The sequence below is a fragment of the Drosophila navojoa genome, chromosome 5 (assembly GCF_054131105.1).
Source record: "Drosophila navojoa isolate 15081-1374.11 chromosome 5, UAZ_NAV_1.0, whole genome shotgun sequence".
Taxonomy (NCBI): Eukaryota; Metazoa; Arthropoda; class Insecta; order Diptera; family Drosophilidae; genus Drosophila; species Drosophila navojoa.
The window spans coordinates 13,088,861-13,116,044 of NC_142893.1; the positions used below are offsets into that span (position 1 = coordinate 13,088,861).

Below are 27,184 nucleotides of genomic sequence, written 5' to 3' on the forward strand. Positions count from 1 at the left end.
GTCAGCCCTGTTAAAGCAGGTCTGACTGTTGTCGCAGCGTAGCGCAGCTGAACATTCACACACTCTCAACTTATCGATATAATATTTACAATCAGTTCTCGTTTAGTTGTCATAGCGTGAGGTTGTCGAGTCGGGAGAGTTTCTAGCGTTTCTCCGCGCTTAATTAATCGAAAACAAAAGCGCGTGTATGTTCCAAATCAATATTAAACTAACTAAAAACATAAAATATTTAAATGCAAGTGTATTGCATATGTGTGATAACACATAATAAGCAAAATGCATTGCCGTATGTGCAGGCAACAAAATTCTAATAGTACAAGTGAGAACTTCTACACAGAGATTGAGAAGAGAGAGAGTGAGTGAACAAGAGCGCTTGCGAGAGCGAGCATAAAATCACAGTCACAGCAGCAGCAATAACAAAAATAAATACACACACACTAAAATGTACGTACATAGTAGTTTTTAAGGCATTTTAACTTTTTACGTGATATTGTTTTGTTACGCATTTATTTGCTGTAAGTCTAGTTGGCGGCAACAATCAAAACAATCAAACGAAAAACCAAATTCAATCTTGATAGGCATGCACCACATACACACATACAAGCACACATATGTACATATGCTTGCACGCATACATGTGAATGTATGGCAGGCGCGCATTAAATAAAAATAAATTCTGCCGCTGCGTTTGCGTTTAGTTTATTTTGTGTGTACGTGCGTGTGTGTGCATGTGTATGTGTGTCGGTGTCAGTGACGTTGCGTCGCTGCCTCAGTCGCTGTCCCGCTGTCTCACTAGCCGCTGCCCGCTGCCAGCGCGCGCGTCAGCATCGAACGTGTTAAAGTGACGAATAAACAACACAGAATCGTTCACTAGAAAAGATACGACAAATAGACATACAGACAGACAGACAGTCAAACATTTGTACATTTCTTTCACACAAACACACATCCAGTCACACACACACAGACACGCTGTGCCTTTATAGCCGTAGCAGACATTTTGGCTGCTCCGTTCGCGCAATTTGTTTATATGAGTGCAACCGCAACGTACCCCTACCCCACCCGCTCTCTCTTAATACCGTTTGCTAGGTGTGTAAATGCCCCCAACTCCCACGCCACCCCCACCATCAACTCTATTGCCATACGTTTCAGCCAGCAGTTTTCATTCACGCTAATTTTGCCTTCACTTCTATTTATATGCTCATTTTGAATAATCTTATGAAAAGGGTATATTGAATTTATCAGCAGGCATGTTGAAGTTTGTTTAATTTAGATAATATAATATGTATGAATTGCTATGGTCATCCTAATGTCTGATTCTTAATGTGTCTGCCAGCTGCGCTTTACAGTTATTTATGCCTTCGCCCATATACCCTAGTTCCTATTGCCTTTATATAGGGAATCTCGCTGTCGACCTCTGTCGCCTGCAGCGCTTTTACTTGTTTTCTACTTCCACTTTTGTTTTTGTTTTTGTCTACTCCTGAGGCACCCAACTGTGTGTATGTGTGTGTGTGTGTGTGTGTGTCTGACTGTGATTGTGTGTGTGCGTGTGCCAAGATGAAGAATGATATGCAGCAATGTTAGATGATAAATAGCGCGCTATATTAAATGATTTATTTTGCCTGCCTGCGTGCCCTCTCCTTCCCTCTGCCTCCCCACCTCAGGTTCATTGTGCCCGTTCGCTCGCTCGCTTTGCATCTCTCTCTCTCTTGACCGTAGCTAAAGGCAGTCCATCTATGGACTAATGCTAATGCCTATGCTGTGCTTTCAATCTGTATATCTTGCCGTTGCCGTTGCCGTTGCCTTCGTTGTTGTTGTTGTTGTTGTTCTTGCTCCCATTGTTGATGTTGTTGCTCTGGTAATTGATCAAGCAATTGTACAAATCCACGGACGGTACAGTCGGTACAGTGCGCCTTTCATTCAGTTTAATAAATCTGAACGCAAGTTCAAGAAATCTTAATCTGCTCTAAACGATCTCACATGCTTTTTATTCTCAACTATCTTTCATTTGTAAATTTCAACTGCATAATAGCATTGCCTCAGCTGTAGCATTACAAGATTGCAATCTTGATTCGTTTATTAGAGGAAATCTGAGTGTAAATCATATAACTCAGATTATAATAATATAATAAAAATTATATATATCATAAAATGTCATAAATTTTGGTTTTAAAAAATAAAAATTAAATTTAATAGAATGCAAATTTTATTTATATTAATAACACTCTTAACAGTAGTAAAGTTTCTGAAATATATAAATAAAATATATAAATGTATATAATTTGTTAAGAAATAGAAATCAAAGATTTTATATTTTTATACATATACTCTATAGCATAGAAATATAAATACTATTCTATGCAAGCTTCAAGCTACTTCTCCTCTTTTATCTTACATATGTATATAATGTATAGTTATTTCCGGATTGTACTTATTATAAAATTGTTTAGATAAATCAATTGAAATGCCTTTTGCTGGCTGCTGATTCAAATATTTCAGCAATTATTTCATTTACTGTTGGGGATTTTATTTCTCCACTAATCGCATATCATTTCCACAGCATTTCCACTGGCTTTAATCGTTTGCCACGGTCGACAGCGATACACATAGAGAGAGAAGGGGAGAAAGAGAGCAGAAACATGAAAATAATTTTTTTTTAAATGTATTTTTTTTTTGTGCCATTTATGCGGCTTTTTTTTTATTTATTTATATCAAATTAGTTATAATTACACTTAATGCAATTTAGTTATGAGGTTCTCTTTGGGGTTTTCTCTCTCTGAGTGTTCGTGCTGGTTTTATTTTTTCCTCTTCTTCCTCGTCTGTTCGCTCTTCTGGGGGTTTTCACGATTTGTGCAAGTTGCATTTGTTGTTGTTGTTGTTGTTGTTGCGGCTGTTGCATTTGAAGCTTTAGAAAAAACGTTTTTTTTTTTTGTTACAAGGGCTTGGCATATACCACATTAGCACACACACACACACAAACACACACATACACATATAATGAGGGTGCCACAGAGAGTGTGATGCGAGGGAGGGAGAAGGAATGCCCCTGCTGTTTCTATTGAGCACACGGCGAGGTGTTAATGCATTCTGGATTTCTAGATTTTTGTAGTTGGTCTGATAATTTTTAACCGCATTCTGAGTACCTTGTGCGTATTCCTCTTCTTCTTTTTTAACGTCTACCTACTACTACTACTTGGCTTTTAATTTATTTATTTTTTGTTGTATTTTTTATTGCATATTGTTTGCACTCAACCAAGATTCGTAATGTGCTAAAATATTTATGAATTAGCGCGAAAGCCACGTTCCAAGTATAAAGATTCGCTTAACGATCGTGTCGAGAGAATTGGAAAAAACGTAACTTGGATGAAAAAGTGTAGATATGGCTTGAAAACAAATGTGTATAATATGTATATTTACTTATATACATAGATTTATTTCTTATATATTTAAATTGTATATATGCAAAATTATTTTGTTCATGCTTTAATCAAGCTTTCAACAGATATCATTTTTAATCTTTACTTGAAAGAGCAATTAATGAGATATGATAAATATATACATAGAAACAAAAAAGTAAATTTATAAAATTTAATGAAATATCTTTTTGGTATATTTAGCGATTCTCATACGCCGCAAAAATGTTTTATATATAAATATATATATGAATAAGTATATATAACTATATTTATAAAATTTTGTATGTCAGCTGTATCATATATATCTATATGATAGATAACTCAAACATATTTTTGTCTAACATCATAAAAAATGTAGTATTAAATCAATTTTTTATACCATCTACATTTGAAAAACATTTTGATATCCATCATTTGTTAGACAAGGTTTTCAGTATACTATATATACCGATTCATTAAAAATAGTATATATGTGATATATACTATATCTATTAATTAATTTATGGCAAATTGCACTGGGAAGGTTATATGGAAATACTAGAAAAATAATTTTAGTATAGATAAATTCATTCGTTATCAACTATGTGATATACTAACTGATATTACTTCATATTTTAAAATATGGAAAATACCTTTATCATATTTATATTTTCTTATCTAGTATGTATATAATATATTTTTTTTTTCTTAGATATATGTATGAATGTATCTCTGTCATATATAATTTTTTGTTGATTTATTACTGACAAATATCTATCCCAGATTATGTACATCTCATGCACGTCGATCTCTCTTTGTCTCCTTCTCTCTGGGAGCTTCCTAATCAACATTATATATATGTCTATGATCATCCTTATATATAAATACACATCTCTGTACTCTCCCAGCTAAACTTTGCCTTCTGTCCCGGCTTACACATTGCCTGATCAACCTATAAGAAGACCCAGCCTGCCTATTGTGGAATAGGAATTTATGATTCATATTGTACGCAATTTATGATGTTCGCAAAACTCAACTAAGAGGATTAAAAACATGATTTATGATTTCCTTCTTAAGAGGATCTAACCATAGCCAATCCAAAAGCTAGAGAGCTGCAGCTTCATCATCCGTGCGAAGATTTCAAAGGAGTCGCTGGCTCTCTGACTAACTTTGATTGTATGAATGATGCTTAATATGCCATGAAATTGCTTGGCCTCATTGCTTATTATTGTGAACATTATGATTGTTATTAGCAACGAAACCTCAGCTAGATTTTCCATATCATTTAACACGTGCAAAAAAACAATCAGTTGAAGTCGATTTTCCAGCTAAACACGAGCTGCGGCTTGGCCTTATGCTTCATAGATATGTATGTATAGATATTATAATATACATATATGTTTGTATGCATGTCTATATGGTTTGTTAAGGTGCATTCGAGGGGCCTCAAGGTGTGAATTCTAGTTAAATTCAATATCATAATATGCGCATCGTATGCATATGGGGCCGTCAATTTTCTTAGCCAAGATTATATCAAAAGGAGGGTAGGTAGAGAGCTCATAAATAAATGCATTTAATGCTTGGCTGCGCGCCTGCTAAAATCGACTTTGTTCGGTACTTTATTTTCTTCTGTTTCTGCTTCTTCTTGTGCTTCTTCTTCTTTGCTTTTTTAGTTGAGCTTGTCTCACGGAAGGAATCTGCGGCAATTGGCCAAGACTTGCAGCACTTTGACTTGAACCTTCGCTCTTCTCATCATTAGCAATTTGAAATGCATTCAAAAAAGGAGCTCGCTCTCTCACTATGTGTGTGTGTGTGTGTATCCAATTATTTTCACATTTTATGGCGTAAATTTTCTTAAGCCCCCCAAAACCATTTTTCAACCGAAACGAAACGAAGACAACAACAGAAATGCAGCTCCACGTCCACGTTCACGTCCAGCTCCAACTAAGGCAGAGCACCGCAGAGCAACAAATCTTAAAAAGGCATCAAGATTATTGCACAGAAAAATTCTTTTCTTCACACCTCGAACGTTGGCTGGGATGGCTGTGGATGGCGGGCCCCAGCGGAGACTTCCGAGCGGGACAACAACAAAAGGCAAAGGCTCCAAAGAATTAAATGCGACTTCAAAGAAAGGCACAAACAGCAGTATTGAAGACGATGAAGAAGAAGAAGAAGCAGCAGAGGCGGCAGCGGCAGCAGCAACAAGAAATATGGTCAAAACGAATGCGGCCAACACCAACAATGGACATGTGCAACAACAACAACAGCAACAGCAACAGCAGCAACAATAAAAACCAATTTAAGCCAACCGACGCGTCGCCTCCATGCGGCTCGCTGCGTCTATCTGTATCTGTATCTCTCGCATGTGTGTGCGTGTGTGTGTATCTGGAGGATTTCACGTAGGTTGTTGTTATTTTTCTTTTAACTCGAACTGACGTTGGGCACAAAACGTCAACTGTGAGGCAGCAACAACAACAACAACAAATGCAACAGCCACAGCAACGCATACGCAATCAGTTTCAGAAATCAGATTCGGTTCGAAGTTGAATAGTTGTCGGTTATGTTGTTGTTGTTGTTGTTGCTGTTGTTGTTATTATGTGGGTATCTCTCTATGTGCCACATGTGTGTGTGTGTCTGTGTGTGTGTTTGCTACGTGCACGTCTGCTGGTCCCTGCTTCTGCTTCTTCTGCTTCGACTTCTTCAGCCGCATAGGGTTAAACAGATCTATTGATATACAAAACATGTTTCGAACAACAACAAAATAAAAATATATTTAAATTATTTACAACTCGCTCTATTATAATGAAAAAAGGTAATGCAAGCGCTAAAGCAAATGCCCAAAAAGTTAGTTCTCATAAAAGCCAATTTAAAAGAAATCTAATAATATACCAAATACTATATATAAGACTATAATATGGTATATTTCTCAGTCTAGTGAATCGCCATTAGTAAATAGATTTCCTTAAATACAACTACATATAAAAGTATTCATTGTATAGTGTGTGTAAAGAAGAAGAGTATGAGAATCGTGTAGAAAATACCAAAATAAAAAACGGGCTTTTAGATGACTTTTAACTACAAAAGAGTAATTGAAAGAAAGGTACCTGAAAAACGTTTAAGTCATGCACAAATTTACAACAAAAGAGGTTTGGTTTTACCTTATAGCTCCATGGCAGAAACCTATATTTGTTTTAAACTTTAATAGAATTTTACGAAACCAAAATGCAAGCCTACTGAAATAGTATATGTATTACATTGTTTTGTGATACCTTAAATTAAATACGTATAAATATATTTTTAATACCATCTAGATTTTCTTCAATTTATAGAGAAAATCTTTTGAATGTAATTCCTTATATCATGAGAATATAAGAGCAATTTAGAGCGCCATTAATAGATAAGATATATTGATTCTAAAAGTGCGCTGTTATCAAGAGAAATTATGAAAATGAATGACAGAAAGTATCCATTAAACTTTTATATAAATCACATCTACATTAGAATACCAAAATATGCTACACTTATGTGCAATATAATAAATGTATAATAAAATACAACAATAGAGCTAGACAAGGTGCATAGAACACCCTGAAAGTAGTATATGGCTCAAATAGCATAAAAGACCGAACAAAAATAGAATAGAAATTCATTCATTGAGTGAAACATACAAATAGAATTTCTCATTTATCATTTACCTTTGGCACAACAGAATCAAGTTGCCCAAAGTCTGTCTTTAATCTTAACTCAAAAGCCGTAACATTCAATTAATGAAGAAGAAGAGCAAAATCAATGCTGCGCTTTGTTCCAATTTGGTTCTACTTGAAAAGATCACAGATGAGTTTTTTTATTTGAGCATTTGCTATGCTTCGGGAACAATACGAACCGAAATCCCAAAGAAAAAAAAAAGAGATGAACAACATATTCTAAAGGCTCTTCAGAAGATTGTATAGCTTTTGTGTTACATTTTTGGGATTGTCATGGCAAAAGTCAGAACACCCATATGTGTGCGAGTGTCTCTGGGTATGTGTGTGTGTGTGTGTGTGTAGGACAGTTGAGAAAACGTTTTGAGTTGCCTTAATCTTAATGCGCCCATTTGGCCGTCAGGCTTCCTTATTATAAGTACTTTTCACCTTCAGCTCTCTGCTGTCCGACTCGAAGTGGCAAAAAGCAACAACAACAACAATGCCGAGCACAAAAACAAAAAAAAAACCCGAAAGAAACAGATGCTTCTAAAAACGAAGAGAGATCATAGCACAAACAACAGCAACAACAACAATGCTGAAACCCTCTGTGAAATCCCAAAGAGTCTGCCCCATGCCTCATGCCACACACTGGAAAACGAGAGGCAACAATCCAGTTTTCAGTTTCGTATTATTATATATATGTATATATATATGTTTTTGTTCTGTTGTTGTTGCTTTAGTTCTGCTTCGTCTTCTTCTTCTTCCTCTTATTCTGCTTTATGCTGTGGTCTGTGCTCTCTGATTCGGGATCTCGGGATCTGCAGTTGAAGTTTTTCAGAATTTCGTGCTGTGTGCCCCGTCGTCTCTCATTGTTGTTGGTTGCTGTTGTTGTTGCTTGTCTGACTGGCTGTGCTTTGTATTTTATTTTTTCTTCACACCTTCGAAAAGGCAAAGGCACAAATTTTGTACGTCCGTCGACTGGAAATTCAATTCAATTCCCTTGCCACAGGCCGCGGGCCGTCAAAAAGAGACGCCCGAGCGGCAGTTGTAGCCGGTTTTTGGTGTTGGTGTCGCGCTTGGTTTTCTCACTTGCCCACAGCACTAACCTCTGCTGCTCTCTGCATGTGTGTGTGTATGTACCTGTGTGTATGTGTGTGTGTGTGTATCTGTGTTTGTTTCGGCTCTAGAGACTGCAAACTGCGAACTTGGCAGCGCGCAAACTTGACAGCCCTTCTGCGCGTTTTTGTAAGTCTTCGCCTTGCCAGGATCGTTTCGTTTCGTTTCGTTTTTGTTTTTTTATTATTTTGGTTTCAGCTTTTTTGTGCTGCTTCTTCTTATTTCATCGTTAAGATCTTTTGACAGCCGCATTGCGTTCTTTTCCTTTTTTTTTCGTTTGCATACCCCTTGTTAAGGGCCTTCACGTGGTATGTAGGAACTGTGCTCAGATTGTTGATTGTATAGAAAAGATATATGTATGTATATTTATACTAGTGTCGATATATACTGTTCTTTTCGTTTCCTTAAAAGCATATTTTGAACAATGTTTAAATATACTTAAATACATTTTCAGCAAATATGCTAAGATGAGCTGGTTTGAAAGCCTTTCCATATACATATGATATATCGTAGTGCAGAAAGAGTTCTTAACTCAAAGAGAAACTTTAAAAAATGTTTACATAATCTATGTTTCTTTTTAATCAATGTATTTTTTTTTTAATTTTCGAACGACTTTATGAAAAATATGTATAAAATAAATATTATTACAGCCAACTGTTAATAGAGCATTTGATTTCTAGATGATTTATGTATATTGCTAACTGATTCTATTTTTGACTATTTAACAGAATGAACTCTTAAATGAACTACAATCATGAAACAAATGAAACACATTTAAACTAGAAAAATCTGAACTAATTTATAATATACTGTAATATAATATAAGAAAACTTCATAACAAATACAGCATAACTGCTAGTCGTTCCTTTTTTATATAGATCAGCGCTCTGCTGCAGCTTGTTCGCGTCTTGTTTTGCATTTTTTTTTCTCCCCCTTTGAATGGAACTCAATTTGACATGCCTGAAGATTTTCTTGAGCCGCTTTAACAAAGAAAACGAAAAAAAAAAAAAAAGAGAACCGAAAATTAAATCGAAAAATTATTGCGCGCAGCGGATTAATTTGCGGCTGCTGGTCATGCCTACAGCCCACGCCCTACGCCTACACGTCGCCGCAGCCTCTCTCTTCTGCTTTGATGTGCATCCGTAAGCGTTGACTGTCGACTTGGCCAAGTTAACCCGTTTCAGCTGAAGGCGAAGCTATTAAGGCCGTAAAGAACTAGACTTTATATACCTCGGGCTTCCACTCTTACCTAAAGCCTGGCGAACTGCAAAGGAAATCGTAAAAATCATAAAAATAATAATAATAATAATAATGCCCACTTGACATTATCTAAAATAGGAGCCCCTTCTATTTCGTCTGCCTCTGCTCCCCCCTCTCCTCTCGCCTAGCACAAGTCTGTTTGGGGCCTTTGGCTAAGTTGGTTCTTGACGCAGCCATAAAATGTGTTTGTCGCTCGCTGCTTATCGTTCGGCTTGATAACACATTTAGTAATAACAAACAGAAATACTACAGATAAACCAGAATGCCTCATAAAATACCCTGTAAGGGAATTGCAAGTACAGAGCGGTATAAGTATAAATACTAAACAGTTTATGGGCTAGGCAAATCGTAAAAATGCTAGAAATGGTGTGAAAATTGTCCGCAAGATACCCTGTAAATTAAGAAAATGGCATTACATCACACCTATGCCCAAATGGGATCACAAATAGAAGCCTACTTGAGTTTCTATATATGCCTAATCAAACGAATTTTAAAATTCAAGCACACTCCTTCTCTCACTGATTCCAGAGTATATTACGAAATATACATACATTAAAATACTTGCTTGCTTTTAATACCAGCCGTAAGGCCTATTAAACCCTGTCGGTGCCAGACCATACAGGGTATCTACACATTTCTACATGATGTAAACAAATTAAATTTGTGCACTTCTATCATGCAGCTGATGTCACGGGTTATACAACAGCAAACGAATTTCTATGGAACTAGACGAGAGCGCCAGATATGAATTCGAACCTCGCATTCGCATTCGAATACAAGGAAAAAATAGTTGATTTATGAACTGTTTACACCCTCTTTATCGCAATAACACAGAACAGTGCAACGCCTTGACCAGACATAAGCTCTCAATAGGGTTCCATTGAGATTTATGTCGATTAAAGGATCCATAAACTAAGATGACGTCTTATTGGATTTTTGCCAATATGGATTTTATTTTTTAACTATAAGGAATTGGGAAACTGCATTTGGAAATACAGACTAAGAATGCTGTTTGTTTTCTCAGATTTATTCTTTACCCCACTATTATACAAAATACGAATAGTGTTCTTTTCTTCGAAGGTGTTTTTTTTTTTTTTATTATTTTTTCTATTGTGTTCACAACTGCAGCAAGCTTAGGACAATACAGTGGCGGCACATGATCTGCATAGAACTGTAGCCAAAACGTGAATATTTAATTATGTTATTTATCTTTCATTTAAATACTTACGATTAATGCGAAAACGCGATATATCGGAACATACTTAATGATCTGTATGGAGAGAGCCAATATAAGTATTATTTATATAAATTATTTTTGATTTAAATACTCACGCATTTTACTATGTTTCCTGGATTTTTTTCCGGATTTTATTTTTATTTAATTTTTTTTTTTTTTTTCATTTTTAATTTTTTTTTTAGTTCCAACTTTTAAGCAAGGCATAGCTATTATTATTATTTTTTGTTTCTTTTTATATTCCTTTTTTAAGGCTTTCTTTTTTGATTTTTTTTTAATTTCTCTTAATTTGTTTATCTTTTTGTTTTTATTTTGTTAATTTGCGCGTCGTCCTTTTTTACACCTTGGTCTGCTCTTTTTTGGAATATGAGATTCCACATCTTTGGGCAGATCGTACAGCTTGAAGAGTTGCCCATTGAATTCTGTGCAGACACAAAGGGGGTATCCCTGTCCATTTCCATTTTCCTGCTGCATCATTAAGAACTCCTCTGATGCAGACTCCAATAACCTACATAGCTCCTGCTGTTTCTCCAGGTACTCCAACTCCAGGTCCTCCAGCCTGTTGGATATACCTTCAGACATCTGCCAGTTATATCGGGTTCTCATTCGTTTGATTTTCTTCTTATCAGTCGGTTGCTCCTCGGTCAGTCGACGTTTTCTCTTCAGTGTCTGCTTGAGCCGATTACTGCGACGAAGTCTCTGCTGTTCGTTGGAAGACTCGGAAGATTCCGAGGATGACATGATCTGCATAAACAAAGATACTAATAATATACTAATTGCTTTTCATTGAAATACTTACGCGATTACTGCGAAGAATCTTCGGCTCCAGGTTAGTTTGGAAAGATTCAGATGACATTATCTGTATAGATATATATGAGCCAATATAAGTATTTTTTATTTATTTATTTATTTATTTTTTTTTTTTTGTTCTTTTTTTTACTCACGCGATTTATGAATTTTCTTAAAATCTGTAAGACTTCAGTCATATTTGTGTTCCTATCGTGTTGTAATACTGATTAACACTGACAAAAATAGAGCTCGAACTTCTAAAAGGCTTGTTTCTGTGTGAAGTTTAAGGCTTTGACTACTTTGATATGGAATTTTGTTTTTCTAGCTTTATAGGATGATATCCTATGTACTTTTTGCTATATAAAGAGTTTTATTTTTTTTTAATTTTGCTCAAAAAGATGAATGTATGTAGCACTTTATTTATATCTTTATTTAGTGTATTTGAAAAGCAAAAAGGAATTTTTTGTTGTTGAATTCCACATTTAAGTATCACAATTGCTAAATATAGGAACACAAAATGTTCTCATAAGTCGCAAAGATTATCTGATTTCCACAAAATGTTCTTTATTATTGCACGAGCTTATAGCGAAATGGTAAACAAAACATTTTTGCCAGATATATGAATATACATATATATTTTAAAAGGTCTATAAAATGTTATTGCATGATCTTTATTATCGTAAACAACTATAAACATAACATTAAAATTATTCTTGTTAATAAATATATTTTCAAAACGAATTGGAAAAATTAGTGAAAAATTTCTTAATTCGACTCCCTAAGATGTTTGAGTATGTCTTTCAAATATTCCTCAATCATTTAGTTAAAAATTTATTGTCTGTAAAAGGAAACTAAAAGGAATTTTGTTAATTGATTATTTTCTATAATATATAATAAACGGAAAGTGAATATCTATACTTTTTCAGACAGGTATCTGTAAGGTACTTTTTGCTTAGACAAGTCTGACACTATCTATAAAAAGCTTTTCCCTGAAATTCTTTGACTTATTTCTTTTATCAGACATTCCCAAGGTTAATTCATTAAGTCCACTCCACCTGACTGGCACACAAAGCACACCTTTGGGGGAGTATGTGTACACTTATGTCTATATATATGTACATATATTTTGGCATATGATATCAGATATCACAAGCTACCTCTCATTCTTATCAAAAAGCCAACAACAACAATGATGATAATAATAATAATAATACTTTACTGCGCTTTGTTTATTTGTTATTTATGCGCTTTAGACCAATCAAGCAAAACGGTTTATCATTAAAGCGATAAAAAAAAGACGTTAATTTATTATATATGTATGTATATATACAAACACACATTCACATACAGCAGACAGACAAACGCAGCTTTATTTACTTATACATGCATAAATACTATCATGTGCAAAAAATATTGAACTTGAAGTAAAGCTTTAAAATGTCTTCCCCTCATGTCTCATGCCGCACTGCTCGCGCACCCTTGCTTGCCGCCCTGTTTGCTGCGGCTTCGTTTTAATAAACCGTTATAAGCGTGCGTGCATACAGCAGCTGTCTGCTTCTGGTCTGTATGTGTGTGTGTGTGTGTGCTGTGCAAAGCATCCAAGCAGAAGGCAATGAAATAAGCCAACAATTATAAAAACTCTTTTTAGTTATTTAATTAGCTAGCCCCCGTCTATATAGACTTAGCGCGGGCGAGAGCGAGAGGACAAGCTATGGGCAACGGTGGCAGCGTCTCGCGTTCGTATCTAGAGTGGAAAATTAATGGCTACAAAATTAAATTTATTTTTGCAAAAAAAAAAAAAAAAAAAAAAAAAAACACACGAAATAAAAACAAAAACAAAAGCAGCAGCACCAGCACCAACAACAACAACAAAGCAGCGCGACGGAGCAGCCGCTGGCACAGACAGCCTGGCAGGCCGCGCAGTTGCTTTCTTATTGGATTTTGTTGTTAGTGTGTCTCTATGTGTGTGCGTGCGCAAATTTATGTTGCTATTTGCGTCGTTGTAGCAGCGCAGCGACTGCGCTGCTCTTATCATGGTTTTGTTCTTGTTGCTGTTGTAGCTGGCACGTTACCTAATTAGTTGCCGCAGACAGCGCGGCAATAGGCAACGATTTTACCTTTTATGTTGTTTTTGTAAGCCATAGGCCAATACAAACAAATATGCAGAGGCACTCACACGCACACACGCACATGCACACGAGCACTTATATATATTGAGTTCGCATTGACGTAACGTCAACTGCGACAGACAACGCCGACGCTGACTGCGCGCTGTTTCCGTTCTCGTGCCCACGCATCACAGCGCGCAGATACAAGAGAGCGAGAGGGAAACTGTGCAAGCAGAGCAGAGCAGCGCAGTGTGCAGAGGGACTCCGCAGACCACGCGACAAACACAGCTTCAATTTTTGTTGCCGTTTCTTTTGCTGTTGTTGTTCTTGCTGTTAGCCGCCGCTGCTGTTGCTGAGTTGAAAAAGAATAAAAAAGAAAAAGCAACAACAACTGCACAGTGCTGTGAGAGAGACAAATTGTGGGGTGTAATGGAAACGAGCAAATTTTATGTGCCTTTGAATAGCTGCTTGATCACGGCGAAACGAATCGATTACACTAAAAAGAGAGACATACAAATTAGACATGCAAGATACACACAGACACACACACACATACACATCTGTGTACATACATGCATGTTTTAAGTACTAGCATAAGCGTTCACTTTGACAACTGATCAGCTTTGTAGTTGTAGTTGTAGTTGTCGTTGTAGTCGTAGTCGTTGCTGATGCTTTTACGAACCAGCTTATAAGCAATTAAATTCAATTGATTACATTTGCAGTATAAGCCGGATGTGGCGCAGCGGCTTATTGGGAACTTGGTTGGATATCACCTTTTGACTTGTTGCTTTAATATGTACATAAAAATGTCCATAAATACCTTGACTTTTAATGTTTATCAAAGCAGTCAATATTTACAGACATCTTATGACCAATTCGCGCATGTAAATAAAAGTAATGCAGGCAGAATTATGAAGTGAGATATATTTTATTGCTAACCGTTATAGGCAGTAGAGACGCGCATGAAATTAAAAAAAAAAAAAAGCGAATTATGCTTACTAATGAATAAATTTATATTTAGGAATAAGAAAATCGAGTTATCTTTTTCCTTGTGTAATTTAACTCTAATTTGATGGATGCTCACCACTGTAGTTCTTCATCTACAATTTTTGGCAATGCTGCAGCCTGCAGCTGCTTTGAACTCAACTTCACCTCGCCGCAGCCCACCTCAGCATATTCCAACTCAAATTACTGACCGCCCACAGCATGTGCTTTGACTTATTTTGGTTTTGCTTCATTTTTTTTGTTGGTATTTTTACGCCAACGACAAACGTCACACACACACACACGCACACAAATATTGTATATATTTTTATTCATTTGGCAAAAGGCAATAAACAACAACAACAACAACGAAAAAGAGACACAAGTAGAAACAACAACAAAATAACATTTGGGCGAAGCGTTTTCATCACACACACACACACACGCACACACACATGACCATAAAAAACCAGAAAAAACAAGCAGTGGGCGACAACAACAACAAGAAACGAACCGAACCAGCAGAAAAATGAAATAAAATTTTATAAAAAATCTGGCAACAACAAGAAAAATGACCAATTTAAATGTTAAAAAGCAAATCAACAGGCAGCAGGTAAAAATTAAGACCAATAAAAATGCAGCCTCAGCTCCAAGTAAAATGTAAAAAAAATGTTAAAAACCAAATGTTACAAGAGCAGCACATTAAAAAGAGCGTTATATAAATTTAAATTAAATTTAAAACAAAAACTAATGTCGTTTCCGTTCACTATGTATCGCTGTCGCAGTTGCTGTCTCGCTCTCACCTCTTTCATCTATCGGCCACAATCTGCTCTCGAATCTCATGACAAATGATGTTATTCTTGTGCAGCTAACGATCTTTAAGATACAAATACACACATCGAAAACCTATACATATACAGATACACATATGCATATACAGACGGCATATGTCGCATGTGTTTTAGGTCCGTCCATTGTATATTTATGTGCGGCATTATCATATCAACGCGATCGACAGCTAACAACGTCGACATTTTGTCGTTTTCATAAGAAGACAATACTCGCCCATGCTCGTACCGTTATCTAATAAATTGTGCGGGAGTTGTTGACGAACACAACAACAACAACAACAACAGCAACGAAAAAGAAGATCACAAAACAGACAAAAAAAAAATAAAACCAATAACGAAAATCAACTAAAAATCTCAATAAAATCTGCATTTGATTTGCTCAACGTAAATTTTGTTATTGTCGAACACCAACAAAAATTAAAGAAAAAAAAAAAAGAATTGAGTTCACAGCGAAAGCTTGAAACAACAAATCTTATACTTATAACAATAAAAATACCAAAAAATAAAAAAACAAATGTAAAAACAACAACTAATATTGATTGGCGTGGGTTTTGCCCTTACATTGGGGTTTTTTTCTCACTCTGTCTCTCGATTTTATTTGAGGAGAACTTATGCTAATCAATATGCGATTTAGTTAGCATTTTATGCATGCAAATCAATTCAAAATGGTGGACGCCAGTTTTAGACAACGACGAAAAATTAGCGAGCTGATCGTCGCTGATTGGTGTGTGAAAATTGTCGCACAATACCAAACTAATTTATATTAAAACAAAAAAAAAAAGTGTTTATTTTTTTTGTGTTTCTCAAGCTGTTGATCGATAGACAAACTGCCATCGATTTTGATGGGCGGCCACCCGCAGCAGCTTTCGCTGATCTATAGTTTCATTGAAAGCGTGTCAAAGGTGTTAGATAAACTTAAGTCTACAAAAAAAAAAAGCAGTTGAAAACGGATTGGATTGATGTGCTTTATGAATATTTGATTATTTTTTATAAATATTTAATAATTATCTTTTGTTTTCAATAGATATTAAAGTGGAATTTACATGTCGGATAGAGAAAAGCTACTCAAAACCCTTTTTAAGTGACTATAAATTATTAATATATATATTATTCTCTATCTTGATGGTTTAGTATTAATCTATTAGGCTCAGGGCTTTTCTCGATAGATAATTGTAGAGTTTATTTGTACGTAAAGCCAAACCCTATTTTACTGCCCCCTCTTTATCAATGGCCTGACGCAAAGTCAACAAACAGCTTGTTCAGCTGTTCTGGAAACTTGGTTAATTTTCTCACCCAAACACTTGCCGCACGGGCAATTCAAATATTTACCACTAACAAGTTTTTCAACATAACTGCTCAATAAATTTCATATAAAAAATGGGTATAAATGTACGTAGGTATATGTATGATTTCCTCTGTAGATACCGCCGCAACGATCGTAGTTGCGATCGTAGACAGTGCAAACCTATTGATTAGATAATTGCATCGAGTACTATCGGGTGCTAGAACAGCTCTATGACTCCTCGAGAGAAAGGGAAGCAGACCATATAACAAAAACAGAATTATCTAATTGAGAGAACAGACTTTCGACACTTCAGTTAGGGGGAGTGCTCCCAAACAAAATTGAGGCCAATTCGTACTGTTATCGTTATCGTTGCTATCGATCTAGCAACTAAAACTAATCAAAAGGCACTTCAAATACAGCTCGCCAGCAAACAACTTTACTATATATGTATGCACACATACATATATGTATATAGAGCAGAAACATAGAGTCTGCAGTTGCAGTAAAAAATGTACTTCCACTTGATGGGAAAAGAAAGAAGGGTATATTGGCTTATTTCAGGAATTAGCCTGTCTTAATGACGTGAAATAAGTAATATTAAATAATTAAATTTTGATATATGTATTTCTGCCCTACCTAGTATTTGTGTCTACATATTTTCTTTTAAGTATTTTCTTTAAGTATTAATTTTAAATCATCCGAATTCATGTAGAACTATGTTTCTTACAGTTTCAGTCTTGTCTTAGTATCAATTAAATAGTTTTCACTGAATTCTAAAAAAAAAACCTCTTAAGTGCCTGAACAAGTGCGCTGCAGTCTATTACGCCCGCTCGACTGCAACAGGCTGGCCTGTGCATTTTTTTGATGTGTGGAAAACTCTTTGAAGCACAGGAAAAACTAAACTGAACTGAAGTGAAGTGAAGAAAAAAAAAAAAAAAAATAAGAAAAGATGTTTAAGAGATCTTCAACTGAGCTGGTTCTGCTTGCCTTCTTTGTTGCTGGTTTTTCTTTTTCTGGCGTGCATTTTTCTTACTTTTTTTTCCTGCTTCTTTTTATTTGATTTCATTACGCGATGCTCTTTGTAGTTGTTGTTGTTGTTGCTGCTGCTGGCGTTGCTTTAGTTGTTGTTGTGTTACTAAATTTGGTTGTCTGGGCATTTTAACGCGCCTCTTTATATGTGTAGACGTCTGTGTATGTGTATGTGTGTGTGTTGGTGTGTGCCGGACCATTTTTAGTAGCCTGGCCAGCAGCAACAGCAGCAGCAGCAGCCAAAGCCGCCTCTCCTATATAGCCTATGCGTTACGTATAAGTTAAATATACTATATGTACATATATATGTACATATATATTATATATTTATATACATATATATATATATATAAATATATGGTCATGTCTGTTTGCGGTAATTGCAGTTTGAGTTCGTCGAAGTCGCAGCTTTGCGCCTTTTGCTTTTTGCCCTTTTTGGTGGGTGGTTTTATTTTATTTCTATCTATTTGCTAGCTTTTCTTTTTTGGTCTGGGAAAAATGTTAGTTAGGCCTCGACTAAAAAACTAATGCTTATAAGTGCATTTTGTCCATAATATTGGCCGAAAGCAAATAATAATGAGCGCAGCACAAAGAATGTTGTCAATTGATTTGTTGGCTAATTAAATTGTTTTTAGTTTTTTGTTGTTGTTGTTGTTGTTGCTACAGGCCAAACTTAAAAGGAATCGCAATTTATCTGAAAGGCCAAACATTTATGCTGTATAAAATAACAAAAGTGTTTAGTTTTTGTAATGGCTTTATAAATATTAACAAGTATTAGTGTAGTCATGTTGTAAATATTTCATAATTTAAAGTTTGTATGTTACAAATAGAGACTAGTTCTATAAATACAAATTGACACATAATTTTTAGAGAGCGGGTTCTTATATTTACATATATATGTATGTACACATGCAGTTAGTAGACTAGTCTAGTCTTATCTGAGCGGCTTTGTCTTCATTCTCAGAATGAAATTTTTAGTGCAAGATGCGCTCCTTCTACGTAATACTGCACACAATAGTTTCTAGTTCCTGGCATCTTCAATGTTGTCCCGGAATGCTGCGTATATAATTTCATAGCCACAACGTTTATAGTTCTCGAGTTTACCAAGAAATATCTACTTAAATGTCTCATATTGTACTATTTATCTACGTTTATATGCCTTGTCACTAAATCAACAAATTTATTAGTTTAACAATGTTTTAATGCCTTTAATCACAAAATGTGTGTTGGAATTAAATTTTCTAATGTAATTTAGACTCACGTTTGCTATGATATTATCTATCTGTTATATAAGAACAAACGTGAATTGCACAATTTTTCGAGTTATCTAGAATTTGCATTTGTAAACAGTAGTTTGTATGCCAAATTTAATAGCTGTAGCGCAAGCTTGCATAGTTTAAACATATACGAAACAGAAAATTAAAACAGTTTACAGTAAACCGCTTTTCCCTCTCTCTCTCTCTGTCTCGCTCGCTTTTTTCGCTTGTCAGCAAAGTTAATTATATATTTTAATTGGGTTTTCACGCCTATAAAATATTTATCTTTAAAGCTGCTTTTTGTTACTGTTTTATATATATGTATGTATATATTTTTTTTGCATCAGCCAATTATTGCGAGGCATCTGAATGTCGAGCACGCCGCAATTTAGCTGATAGCGAAAAAAGTGCGCAGCATTCGCTTTATCTGAGTGTCGCCGCCGCCGAATTTCTTTTGAATTCGCTCTATGTAGGTGTGGCTGTGTGTGTGCCTGGGTGTGTAGGTGTGCGTCTGTGTGCTTTGGACTTTTAGCAAGCGCAAAGTACAAAATGCAAAACGCTGCAAAAATTTGCAACAAGTTGAGAGATTTTTTTAGGGGGCTGATGCTGCTGTCTGGTGCGTCTTTTGCTGTTTGTGTTATAAAACGTTTCGCGTTTTCTTTCTTTTTGTATTCATGTTGTTTTTTTTTTCGCACAAAAACATCCGGTCGTATTTTAATTTAATGAGCATTTATTTTGCACACTGCCAGAGTCATTTGCCAACGCTGTTTATAATTTACTATTTATTTAGTTTGCTTTACTTCAAATATAAACAATCTAAATTGCAGTGCACCAGCATAAGGGACATGTTAATTGTCGTTTAAATGAACAGAATTCGTTGATTGTTGATTATCGCCACCGATATCACTTCATCGATACTAGTATTGAGTACACTGAACAATAATTTGCATATAGTGGCATCCTTAAACTAATGTTCTGTTTCTCTCCCACTCTCTCTTTGCAGTTAACTGGCGCTGGATCATGCAACAGCAACAGCAACAGAAGCTGCTTCAAACGACGAAAATGCGAACGAGCTTTACAGTACTGGCCGCTGGCGAGGCCGCCATCAACGTCGCTATCTTTGCGCAGGAATAACGGAATGTAGGCAAGAAAAAAGCGGAGGGAAAAATCACAGTTGAAAACGATCGAATTTATCAAGCATCCAAGTTTAAAAAAAAAGGCAAATAAAAAACAAAAAATATACGCAAATTAAAGAGCAAAAACACTGCAATATGCACGTTTCAGCTATTAAAAGCGAACAGCAGGAAAGGGCAAAGGATGCATATGCAGCGATAAAGTTTAATAATTATCGAAAACGAAGCAGCAACGACGAGAACAACAACTACATTAGCAAAATTATAATGACGTCTTCAATACTGGTGCAACGCCTCGCAACGCTGAGCATGAGTGGCAAGTGGCGACGGCGCCGACGGCGGCGCAAACAGCAAAACGACGACGCAATTGTGAAAGCAACAACAACAACGAAAACAGCAGTAGCGACAACAAGAGCATGCGCCCATAATGATAATTGCAATTATAGTAAAACAACAATGCGTGCCCATGATTTCAATAAAATCAATAAATTACAGCTAATTACGTGCATGCTACTGATAACAACTACAACAATTTGTCAAAGTTATGCAGCTGCAGCGCCATCGACGTCAGGTTCATCGTCAGTGTCTGGCGAGGCGTTAACATCGCCGCTGAGCGCGCTGCTCAAATCGGGCGGTGCCTCCTACAATCAACAGCTGCCACAGCAACAACTTTTTGCCATGCTTGCAAAGAATAACGGAAACACGGCTGCGCTGGCATCGGTAGCAGAGGCTTCACAGTCACAGTCGGAGCAGTCACAGCAACACCAACAACAACAACAGCAGCAGCATCATCAACATTCACGTCAGCGACCACGCTTTCTGCCGTTACGCGAAGACGATTCAGAGGATACGGGCGATGAGGAATTTGCCGCCTTGCATATTCCACTGGAAATCGCAGCAGCGGCTGCTGCTTCGCTGGAAACGCGCGGCTTCGTGGCCGATGATGGCGGGCAATACGAGCAGGCGGAAAAAGAGCTCGCTGCAGCCGAATCAGCGGCAGCAGCAGCAGCGAATGCGAATGCCAAAAATAACAATAACAGCAACAACAACTACAACAAAAACTGTCCTAAGGAGTGCAAATGCCAGAACGAGTTCTTCGATTGCGATAAGCAGCACTTGGAGCGGGTGCCCATACTGCCCAACTATGTGCAAACGCTGTAAGTAAACCATGAAATAAAAAAAAAATGAAACCCCTCTGAGCAACCCCCAAAACAGGAACAGTTTTGAAACATTCGCAACAACCCTCGCAGCTTTGCGGGCTTTTATTTAGAGTATATACCCTGTAGTAGTTAAAGGTCATGTGGGGTCTTATAGTAGTGAGTGAAATATTTAACATTACATTAATGTTAACTGCTAAACGCTCTGTAAATTAGTTTGTTCTGTTATGTTAATGCCTTAACAGGATCCGTATATGCTTTTACATAGCATGTTAATGTCTTAGCAAAAATAACAGATTCTGTTATGTATATTGATGGCTTAACAGATATGTGTTTCATATAAGAATTAGGAATACAAATATTTGAAATACATATCTCTCACTTAAGTTTATAGTGTAGGGTATATTGTGGTCTATCAACTGTCATGTAGTTGTACCCATATTTTACTTTTATTTATGCGTTTCGGTTTAACTTTTCTTTTTGGGGGTTGCGATTTTATCGCATTGCTTTTAATCAATTTAATGCACTGCAAAATTATGCAAAATGTGAGGTTTATCTTTATCGAGTGGAATGCATCAATAATTGCACGACTCTGGCCCGCTTATCACTCGTAATTGCAGCATAATTACAGACCATTAATTGCGGGCCTCGAAAATCCAATCAGCTAACATTGTTTGCCATATTACTTATATGCACACACATCGACTAAATATTATTTTGTTTTCATTTCAATTTTTTGCAGGCATCTGGCGGGCAATAAATTGAACGACAGCACCGTCCTAGCGATTCGAAATCTGTCCGAGCTGCAAAGACTGTAAGTAAAAACAAACAACAATATATAATATTTTATATATATATATACATGCATATATGTATGCTTGTATATACCAGATACATATATGTACGAGTTTATTGAGCTAATTATTCCATTTGCGTTGAGCTATCTAGAGTAGATAATGCTGTAAATCGTTTAGCTAAGCGAGTATTTTTAGATACTCGCATTTATAAGTTGTAAAGGGAAGCCATCTGGCTTTTTTGTTTTTCTGTTCAATTGGAGTCTGAAATTTCAATTGAAATGATGCACAATTCAAGCTGAAGATAAGAAAAGCTTGAAAGCCTCAGGCAAATGCTAAAATTCATAAATAGGAAAGCAAAATATATTTTATCTCTATCCAATTAGTCATAGTAACAAGAGATTTTTACATAAATATCAGATTAGATTCTCTGCTGTATTTCGCTATGAATATTATTTAAAATTAATTATAAACTACTCTAAACTGTTAACTGTAAAATCTGCTGGTAGCAGCCTACAATCTTAGATAGTAACTTGTTAGCATATTCTGTCCATTTATTCGCCTCGCTTGATATGTATTCGTCATACTATATTATGTTTAATGCTGATATAAAGTCCGATAGCTGTTTAACTGTTGTAAACATTCGTTCGATTGAAAGCCAGGTAGCTTGGTATTATAGCTGTTAGCAATAGAAATAGTCATAATACAACGGTAACAGACATATCTTTATACAGACCACTAACCTTTATTAACATAGCTGTAACATAATCCCGGCTTCCTCCATATACATTTAGTATTTATAAGCTCTAAATTTATTTAATATTTATATTCGTAATTTATAGCTTCGATTTTTTATGTTAACACCTCTCTCTACTTTACCACACAGCTCGCTGAAACGCAATCAGCTGGATGTGATGCCCATGTTTACGAATCTGCAATCGCTGCGCCAACTCATCTTGGCCAACAATCGTATACAGCGCATCTCGAGCGAGGCGCTCGCTTTGCTGCCCAAGCTGAAATTGCTGGATCTGAGCAAGAATCAACTGCACAGCGTGGAGGCCAATATGTTCCCTAGACCAAACCGACTCTCCCATTTGTAAGTTAACCAAATTTGCCTTAGTAGAGCCAGCCCAACTAAATCCAATGTGATTTACAGAATACTTAATGGCAATGAGATCGGCAGCGTGAATGAGCTGGCATTTGCTACGCTTAGCAATCTAACGGATCTGGAGCTGAGCAACAATCATCTGAGCAGCCTGCCAGTGGGCGTCTTTAAGAACTTGCTGCGCCTAAAGAAGCTGTAAGTGTATAGGGAAATGCCAATCAAATGAAGTTAAATCTCAAATAACTCTTCTTGTAGCACCCTCAATTCGAATCGATTGGAGATCAATTGGTCAACGTTTCGTGGTCTGCAAGCGCTGCAGAAGCTGGAGCTGAAAGCGAACAACATCAAGACGCTGCAGGATGGCGTCTTTCATGTGATGCGCAACATTGAGAGCATTAAGCTGGATCACAATGACATCAGTTCGCTGTCCCGTCAGGGTCTCTTCAATCTGACCAAGTTGCACCATTTGAGCCTATCCAATAACTCGATCAGTCGCATCGAGCTGGACACATTTGAATTTACCCAATATCTGGAATGGGTCGATCTGTCGCACAACCATATCAGCGACTTCAAGGCGCAGCACTTGGACTGTCTGAAGCGATTGAAGCATTTGAATTTGGGCCACAATAAGTTGCAGTATTTGCCGGAGAATACGTTCGACTGTGTCAAGAACCTCGAGGAGTTGAATTTGCGCCGCAATCGTCTCGCCTGGATCATTGAGGATCAATCAGCTGGGGCGCATTTCAAGGCGTTGCGCAAGTTACGCCGGCTCGACCTCTACGGCAACAATCTGAAGCAGATCAGTAGCAAAGCGCTGACCGGACTAAACAGTCTTGTGCAGCTCAATCTGGAGAACAATGAGTTGGCTAGCATTCAGCCGAATGCCTTTGAGCATATGCAAAATCTGCAGAAGCTCAGCTTCAAGTCGAATAACTTCATATGTGATTGCGAGTTGATCTGGTTCCGTCAATGGCATCTCAATCGCTTTGGCATAAAGACTGAGAAGCTCTTCACAAATGCTGTCTGTGGCTATCCGGAGCACCTGCTCGATAGCCAGCTCTTCCGGCTCACTCCTGAGCAACTCGTGTGCTGTAAGTCTCAGCTAAACAACTCTTACATAGTTTTTTTATTGACTCTTTGCTTTCATCATCTTTGCAGCTGACTCACCCAAGCCGGTGCTGCAAAATGAGCCCAGCAACATGCTCGCTGTCAAGGGCGCCAATATTACCTTGGAGTGCATGGCGACCTCGCCAGCTGCCGCTTCGGCTGCTGCCACCGATGAGCTGGAGATCAAGTGGCGGCATGACAATCAGCACGTCGTAGAGAACCAAAATGTCCACGATGGCGCCAGCACCAAGACGCAAATACATCCCGATCAGAGCACCAATCAGACAACGATCTACGGTCACCTGCGTCTGTTCAATGTCACTGACGAGAGCGCCGGCCGTTATCAGTGCGTGGTGTCCAATGCATTTGGCTCCACCTACGGCCAAAAGTTCAAAATATCGATAGGCAGTGAGTAATTGTTTACTAATGAACTTCTTCAAGGAAACAATACTAAAATTATACAAATTTATTAAATTATTTACTCTACTTTCAGTTCATCCCAGCTTCTTGCATGTGCCCTCGAATCTAACAATAGATGCGGGCGAAACGGCGCGCTTGGTGTGCTCGGCCAGCGGGGATCCCATGCCAGAGATGGCGCTGCAAAAGTTTGGTGGTCGTGATTTTCCAGCTGCCACAGAACGGCGACTGCAGGTGATACGCGAGGAGAATGCATTTCTGATAACGAATGCCAAGCCGAGTGATTCGGGCATATATACCTGCACGGCAGAGAGTCCGGCGGGCGTGATTAAAGTGAATGCCACGCTGATTGTGAATGGTGAGTGGCAGCAATATAAAATTTGGGTACCCCACATATACTATAACGTTGTCCATTTACAGATAAACCCCTGCCCAGCATTCCACTGGTCCACAAGGAGGTCATCCTGGGTCGCACCTGTGTACTGGAGTGTCTCAGTGAATCGCTTAATATGGAGCTGGAGCAGCCGCATCGTGAGTGGTTCAAGGAGAACAAGCCGTTGCATAATGCACCCACTGGGCCCGATGCGGAGCGCTTCTACTTTACCGAGAGCAAGGAGCTCTTGGTCATTGTCAATGCACAGTCCACGGACGCTGGACACTATCGTTGCGAGATCAGCGACAATTTGCGCACCTTGACACTGCAGTCGGAGCTGTTGGTGGTGCAGGATAGCTTCAATATCGATGTGGTGCTGCTTATTGTGATGATTATCACGATAATCACGATCATCTGTTTCTCGGTATGCATTGGCATTGTTTGGAAGGTTTCGTACTATCAGCGAAGAAAGCTGTTGCATAGCTCGACTACGCGAAGCAGTCAGCACACCCTGCCGCTGGATCAGACGCAGTTGACCACAATGAATCGTACCATCATACTCGATAACGCGGCGCACAAGCAGCAACAACAGCAGCAGCAGCAGCAGCAACAGCATCAACTGAATCAACAACAGCCGCGGCAGCAGCAACATCATCAATCGCAGTCTCAGCTACGGTCGCCAAGTTTGACGGACTTGGAGTGTGGTCCTGGCCAGAGGCAAAGTAGTTTGATTGTGTACACGACGCCATCGTATGAGCAACGCTGCTTGGAGCAGGGTCTGACTCTGTGCTACATGCAGCAGCCGGAACACGACCTGCAGCAGGATCATTTATCCAGCAAAGACTCGGGCACGGGCTCCGATGCAGCCGTCAAGCGAAGTCTGGAGGATTTTGTTGTCGGCATGCCGAGACGTCGGCTGCTGGGTGAAGATGCTGGCGTCGATGATGATGACGACGATGTGGGAGATGAGCAGGACGACAATGATTTGCAATTTGCGCCGACGCGTGCGCTGGGCGTCTCTGTCTATCATGACTTGGATGAGCACTACGAGCGCAATCAAAGCGCACCCGAACAGCAGAGTTTCCTACGCAACAACAACAACAACCACCATAACTACGATGGTGGCGGTGGCGTAATGGTGGGCGTGGCAATGGCTGCAGCTGGCGACTACAAAGCAGCCAAAGCGGTGGACATTTAAGTATGAAAAGCCAAAGCCAGGATACAAATGCAAACCAAAACCAAAATGCAACACACCAAAAACAAAGCAAAAACAAAGGAAATGGGCTTGCCACGCCCCCCACCAACCACCCCAAAAAGTAAATGGAAAATGAACTAAACGATCAAAGACTGTTAAACGTAATATAATAAGTAAAGAGTAAATATGTGACGACGCTTGCCAGAAGGCAGCCTTATAGATGATATATATATATAGATAATATACCGTTACATACATATAAGTCTAATCAAATATGTATGCTGTATAGAGATACATATATCGTCTGAACGATATGGCAGCTATAGCAGATACCAGTGTCTTCGTAATTTATGAAATTAAATGGATTTATTATTAATTACTTACTGTATAATCTATTGCTATATTTACCCTAATACTTAAGCCTATATTGGATAAATATTTATAATTTCTTATTGTTTATTTCGCTTGTGATATTATTTATTATAATTTTTTTGCAGCTGTATATATTTATATATAGAGCAACTGTTACCATTTAGTATTTAGTGTTAAATTAACTTTAAGTCTTTCAGTTCCAATCGCCACGAAATCGGCTATGCATTGATGAAAAGATGTATATGACATATACTTTGCATATATATATATATATGTATATATAAATTGAATATTTATATACATGTACTACTATTTTAGTCATTTTATGTTGCTAATTTTTGAGAATTTGATAAATGTGTATGTAAATTGATTTGCCTTATGCTTATGGCCTTGACTATATATAAATATAAACATATATATATATTATTTGAAAAACCTAGAAATTAAGTGAAATATTTTTGAAGTCAGCTAAAACGTTAAAATAAAAATAAAAGTTTATGAAATGACAAATGTGTTTTTCTGAAATTAGAGTACAAATTTC

General features: G+C 37.4%; 2 protein-coding genes and 1 long non-coding RNA gene across 3 annotated transcripts; 1 reads left to right on the forward strand and 2 right to left on the reverse strand.

The window, feature by feature from the left end:
- The first annotated feature begins 95 nt into the window (after positions 1–95).
- Positions 96–27,153, forward strand: lbk (leucine-rich repeats and immunoglobulin-like domains protein lambik). The gene is made up of 9 exons (XM_030391279.2): positions 96–444; positions 19,994–21,280; positions 22,023–22,094; positions 22,961–23,170; positions 23,231–23,374; positions 23,435–24,270; positions 24,338–24,694; positions 24,780–25,061; positions 25,124–27,153. The coding sequence occupies exons 2-9, from the start codon at positions 20,262–20,264 to the stop codon at positions 26,272–26,274; spliced, it is 4,071 nt and encodes a 1,356-aa protein (XP_030247139.1). The 5' UTR covers positions 96–444; positions 19,994–20,261; the 3' UTR covers positions 26,275–27,153.
- LOC149091054 (uncharacterized) lies at positions 2,670–3,174 on the reverse strand. Its single transcript, XR_016197109.1, has 2 exons — positions 2,987–3,174; positions 2,670–2,905 (listed from the first exon to the last, which is right to left on the reverse strand). It is a non-coding gene; the product is annotated as an uncharacterized LOC149091054 (long non-coding RNA).
- LOC115561848 (uncharacterized) lies at positions 10,520–11,735 on the reverse strand. The gene is made up of 5 exons (XM_030382061.2): positions 11,633–11,735; positions 11,488–11,547; positions 10,787–11,432; positions 10,683–10,724; positions 10,520–10,625 (listed from the first exon to the last, which is right to left on the reverse strand). The coding sequence occupies exons 1-3, from the start codon at positions 11,672–11,674 to the stop codon at positions 11,004–11,006; spliced, it is 531 nt and encodes a 176-aa protein (XP_030237921.2). The 5' UTR covers positions 11,675–11,735; the 3' UTR covers positions 10,520–10,625; positions 10,683–10,724; positions 10,787–11,003.
- Positions 27,154–27,184: the final 31 nt, after the last annotated feature.